Source organism: Misgurnus anguillicaudatus, chromosome 22 (genome assembly GCF_027580225.2).
Source record: "Misgurnus anguillicaudatus chromosome 22, ASM2758022v2, whole genome shotgun sequence".
Classification (NCBI taxonomy): domain Eukaryota; kingdom Metazoa; phylum Chordata; class Actinopteri; order Cypriniformes; family Cobitidae; genus Misgurnus; species Misgurnus anguillicaudatus.
This window is the reverse complement of record NC_073358.2, coordinates 33,520,152-33,526,151: the sequence shown is the minus strand read 5'-3', so window position 1 is coordinate 33,526,151 and position 6,000 is coordinate 33,520,152. Positions and strand designations below refer to the sequence as shown.

At 35.2% G+C, this 6,000-nt stretch overlaps 1 protein-coding gene across 20 annotated transcripts in view; it reads right to left on the bottom strand.

The window, feature by feature from the left end:
- Positions 1-1,887: 1,887 nt before the first annotated feature.
- The window catches only part of phldb1a (pleckstrin homology-like domain, family B, member 1a), a 63,753-nt gene continuing 59,640 nt past the window's right edge, over positions 1,888-6,000 (bottom strand). For 19 of the 20 annotated variants that reach the window (XM_055199364.2, XM_055199366.2, XM_055199370.2 and 16 more), the window contains 3 exons: positions 4,491-4,710; positions 3,367-3,452; positions 1,888-3,042 (listed from right to left, as the gene is read on the bottom strand). In XM_055199364.2, coding sequence (XP_055055339.2) covers positions 2,902-3,042; positions 3,367-3,452; positions 4,491-4,710 — 447 coding nt within the window. In that variant the 3' untranslated portion in view covers positions 1,888-2,901. Of the gene's footprint in view, positions 3,043-3,366; positions 3,453-4,490; positions 4,711-5,155; positions 5,992-6,000 lie in introns of those variants that run through there. The other variant, XM_055199377.2, reaches the window with a different exon arrangement.

Genomic DNA, 6,000 nt, shown 5'->3' with positions numbered 1-6,000 from the left:
AACTCAAAGATCTCATAGCTTTAATTGGTGTTTTTGTTGAATGTTAACATGTACCATTTTTTACAAATTTAAAGCAAAGACCTTTAAATGTTTTTAGAAAATAGAGTTGAGCTTCTTGCATTCATTACATTCTTGGGGTTGATTTATTATGCTTTTATGTTGCTTAACAATTGTAACGTGTGATGAATTTGCATCAACTGATAAATTAATTGGTAAGGCTCTGCTGGTGTAGACAGATGGCATCATTATAGCGTTGATGACATTTGTAGTTGCACATTTAACTGTTATGATAATGACTGGGTGCGAGACAGAGAAGAAAACAAGCTGAGGGCCCCGGGGCCTCGGAGGAACACAGAGCGGAACGCACATCCAGCCCTCGCATCTGGAGCATGAAAACAGCGCTGAAGCGTAGAGAAATATGACGAATGAGGCCCTCTACTGGACATTTGGGGAACAGCAAAACCTCTTTACGTGAGAGAGCGCAACAGCACAAACTTATCCAGGAATCAGTAAAATGCTTTAAATAACAAACCATTCGTAGACTATTTGTTTAAAGGTATAGACATAAACAAAGGTTCTTTTATATAAACCAGAGGTGTCAAACTCAATTTTATCAGAAGCTACATTAGCATCATAGTTGCTTTATTTGTAAGACTATATGAATGTATCTCTTTTTTTAACATTACATATTTACCTCTGCAATTGATAACTTATGGTATTCAAGTGTGCAACTATTGTACAGATTTTTTTAATAATAAAATTAAATAAATTAATTAAAATAAATGATGCAATAATATAAATGTACACAAAAGTTTGGACACACTCACTCGTTCTTTATTTATACATTTTTCCATATAACATAATAATAATAAACTCATCCAAACTATGGCATAACACAAATGCAACTTTGGAAATTATGTTGGTGACTAAAAGCATCTAAAATAAACCGAAACTGCAGTCACCCTTTGCCTAGAAATTGCTGAACCATATGCATGTCATTTTTTCAATAAGCTTCTTAAATGTTCAATTTAGGATGAATTTTAAAGATGGAAGATGTATGGAGTTCATATTTAATCTAGGTTCTTATAGGCTGCTGTTTCTTCAATATTTAGTGTAAGTCATCTATTTCAAAAATAATATTTTAAAATAAAATTTTAGTTTTCTAATAACAAAAAATAATCTGTTTGGCATGGGTATATTTTTGTCTACAAAAGTAATTTTAAGCATTTAACCATACACCTTCAGCTTAAATTATATTTTAGATCATAGTTAACATTTTAGTCAAGTGTGTTCAAACGTTTGGCCTGTACTGTACGTTAAAATAAATGATCACTCTTAAATCACATAAAATTATGAAAAAAAACTTTGGCGGGACAAAAATTTGCTTTGACGGCCGCTAAAAAAATTTAATGCAAGAAAAACCCTGCAAAATAATACTTGTAATAACAATAAAATAATTTGTAAGCTCTTGCGGGCCACATAAAATAAGGGGGCGGGCCGGATTTGGCCCCCGGGACTTGAGTTTGACACCCCTGAGTAGACCTCACATTTATACTGTGGGATTTCCTGGGCATTTCCAAAGACATAACAGGTTACTAATGTAATCGATTAAAAAATGTATGTTATCTGACAGGAAAACGTGCCATAACTTCTCGTGCCATATGGATTTAAAGCAACAGCAAGCAGTCTTAAGAGTTAGCCAATTATGTTGTCTAGAGATTTTTGTCTTTTACAGTTATGCGAATGTCTCTCATTTATGTCTCATGTTCACAAAACAAGAATTACTTGACATTGCACTTTGCCTTTTAAATAATGAGACAGCGTTTGCACGACAATATTTGAGAAATATTCTTGTGATTTAAATCAATATGATTCAAAGTTGATACATTGTGCTATAAATCAGTATAACTTTATTTCAATGTATTATGTAATTAAAACCTTAACATAATGTGACAAATAGTGACTGAAATGCATTGAAATGAGTTTATAATGAGTTTATCTGAGCAAAAAAGCTTTTTGTTTCTGTCAAACATAGAAATACATTGTTAGTGGTGTAGCACTGAATTATATAAAATACCCTTATCCAGGAAAATCTGAATAACACACAATTTGTGACTAATCATTAATCATAGTGGCACATCCACACATTTTAAAACCCTGAAATAAAAGATGTGCAAGTCAGAGTACATATCTCAACACGGGTAAAGCTTTGGCTAGAAAAATCCTGTCTTTACAAGTGTCCCATGGTTTGTTTTTAAAAAACACACAACATTTACTGCAATGGTCCCCGACCAATTTATCTTGTAACAAATCAGGTAGCAGGCGTACATTTTTTGTTACTCGTCCAAGCACCTGAGCCACTTGTTTAAGAATTTGTTTGCAGAACAAATATACCAAAATAAAAAAGACAGACAATATATATATATGAATCATGGTTAAAAAAAACTATCAAAAATGTGAATGCTGCCTTTTCTCCTAAAACAGATTATGAATACTGTCATATACAATTATGCTTAATATAAAATCTTGCATATGTGTAAATGCAACTAAGTGAAGATATGTTAATATACACTGTAATGTATGATGTACTGACCTGAAGGCTTGGGACCATAAAATTAAAGAAATGTAAAAAAATACATAAATATAAATATATAGAGAGCATACGATTGATACTGTATGAAATGCTCTAAGCTCTTTAAGTGGTTCAGTAATATAGTCAATAATATAATCAATTAGTAAAATTTGTATATATGTATAATATACCATATAATCAGATCAGCCTCAGTTCTTCTCTAATCCCAATGACACAGAGTTCAGTCAGTCATGGCTAAAGTTTTTTCATTCTTTTCACAATAATAATACAATTTTAATGTCCTGTTAAATGAGTCCATCCGCACGCTCTCAGGTCATAAACTGCGTGTAGCCCTCGGCACCCGTTACTATGACATCCATCCAAATCCGCATGGCCTCTGGGGACGGTGCCACCATGAAATAAAGTCGATCATGAGTCTTCACGCAGAAGGTCAGGGAAGGATTTGGACTCTGCAAGGACACAGAAAAGGATAAAGTGTAAGATGGTGAACGACATGCAAAATGAAATGTCGCGGAAGTGAAAAGGGAAAGCATGACGAAATGTAAGTGAACATGCAGCCGCTTTGATCTCTTTTGCCTTCTGCTGTAAGAAATTCTCTTTATGGAAAGACGTCTGTCTGTTTAAAGTTTCACAGCGTGCTTGCAGAAGTATAGTATGAGTGCTGTTCTCTAGCTTTGTGTGGTATGTTGATTTATTCATGTTGACTGTAAACAGTAGGGGTTGAAACAGTACAGCATACAGTTCACATATACAGTATTACTGTATGCACTTACCTTAGTTGCGCTGCGCAGGTGATCGTAATAGACCTCCTCTATGGCTTGGAAGTAGATGACACCCTTTAGTTTGGTCTCGTGCTTATCTGAGAAGTAAATACAGTGTTAAATAAAGGTGCTAGCTTTTTGGAAAAAAATAATTGTAGGGATTAACTTTGTTATTCATTAAAAGGGATTAAAAAGAGATTACATTTATCAGTCTATTTGCATTACATGATGGGTATGTTGGGGTTTGCGCTAGACACTGAATAAAAAAAAGCTTTGCCTCAGGGAAATAAAACAAGCATAAAAAGTAGACGTTAATTCTAGAAGCGCACGCAGCGAGTCACCTAAAAACTATTGTCTGTCTCAATTTAACGCAATGTGCCACCCACAGTAAACAGCTCTTCCAAAAGACTTCCTTTTCCCCTACTTAGCGCAAATTAACACACATCTTTGATCTGATTTTATCTTATCTAAAAGCACAGTGTTACAGCCTCCAGTGAGCCCCTTCGCACCCGTGTCAACGGTTAAGATTTATTAGTTTCCTTTAAACCATTTTTTTTTCTAGCCTGCCTCTGTTCATTATTCAAATCTGCTTAGTAATAGGATAAATAGTTTTTGTGTTTCATGTTTTTGAAGAGTTGTAAGTGTGGTATTGTTACTCAGAACTGAGCCAGGGGTAAATCTACACCCCCATCCCTCACAAATGCAGGGCTAGAGAAAGTATTGCAGTTTATTTCATCATCTTCATCATCATCATCATCACTACTAACATGGGGAGTGAGGGGGTGAAAAGGCTACACATGAGAAAAAGGTGTGTGTGTGTGTGTGTGTGTGTGAGGAAGAGACATGGCATCTAAAAGCAAGACGGGATGATTGAAAATTGAGAGAACTGAGATGAAACATTTCACTAGAACTTAATCAATGCTTGAACATTTGTTTTCTTTTTATCTATTTTTTTTCTTACATGTTGCAATTTTAACTAAGGCACACATAACGTAAAAAGCATGTGCTCTTCTTCACATTTAAATGCAACACATTTTGCTACAAAATAAATAAATAACTTTGAAATAAATAATAATTATGCGCTTTTTCTATTTCCTTACTATGTAATCTGGAGAAAAACGTGATGATTTACTCACCTACGTAATAAGAGAAAGTCCTCTTAAGTCGATCAAAGACAAACCAGCGTTTTTTCCAGGATTTGATCTTGCCGCCCATCTTCACGAGATGACCCTTGCACATTTTCTCTGTGACATTGACAAACGGACAGGTATCCACGCAGTGGCCCGACGATTCCACGTGAGAACGCAGGTCGAACTCCTCTTTCCGAATGGGCAGGTAGCGCGTCATTGGCCGAGCCTGAAAAAGCAAGAGCTCAGACATTGCAAGTACGGTCTCATATATTTAACCCTAATAAGTCCCTTGGGGTCAATCTTACCCCCAAGCCACATTTCTTAAGTTTAAAAACATGGTTCCCTTCATCTCAGTGAAGTAAGATTTTGTGACTTTTCCAGATTATCTGTAAAGATTCATATAAAAAAACTGGGCTTGATTCGATCGTTCTAAAGGGTGTAACAAAATTTTACCAAAATTTACCTTTTTATTTGTCAAAAAAAATCAATGCATTCAGAATAAATCTGAAAAATTTTGATACAGAAAGGTAGGCCTGGTACTAGAGCACAAATGCAATATAGAAAAGAAATGCTCAATTATACGCACGCACGCACGCGCACACACACACACACACACACACACACACACACACACACACACACACACGCACACACACACACACACACGTAATTCTTTTACGTTTTTTTTTGTAAACACCAAATGGCCGAATTCAACACATGACATCTAGATCAATATCTAAAAACAATTAAAATCAGATTTAGATAATAATTTATGTGAATTTTTCATAAAAACCTGAAACTTTTCAGGTAAGCTAATGGTGTAGTTGAGGAACTGAGTGGTAAACAGGTACAAAAGTATTTTATATCTCCCAAAACACAGCATTAATGTATAGATGGGAAGTAAACAAAAAAAAGATATATTATTTGTATCATTAAAAATGTATATATTTTTTGTAATCACTCTTTTAATTTCTGGGGTCAGTTTTACCCCAAGGAGCTTTAATGTATACAGGAAAATAGGGGCTTATGATGGTTAAAATAATAATAATAATAATAGTTTATCTATGTATTTCTTATTATCAAATTTATCAATAAAAATATATTCATCCACCAGAAAAGTTTGTTTCTTGACATTTTGATGATATTGTCCTTTCTTAAACTCTGCAAAGAATTGATATTCTTTGCAAGAACCCACTGGTTGAATCAAGTGTTTTGGTGATGTCACTTATCTGTGTTTAAAACATGGGTGTCCTACTGCCCTGCCCTTCCCTGCCTGTCTCATCCCCCTCCTCTTCTCATCTTATCTCCTTTTTGTTGTCTCCCTTTCACCATCTGTCTGTGCGCTCCTCTCGTCCACCTGCTGTGCGGATGTGCTCTCTGAGCATTGGCGCTTCTCATCTGGTCCAGTCAAGCTGAGCCAATGACCTCATAAAGTCTTTTAGAGAGCAACTCCAAACATTGACTGACCTCAGAGCTGCGCCGGTTAAGCAGACTGCTGTGCTAGGAGCTGTACACA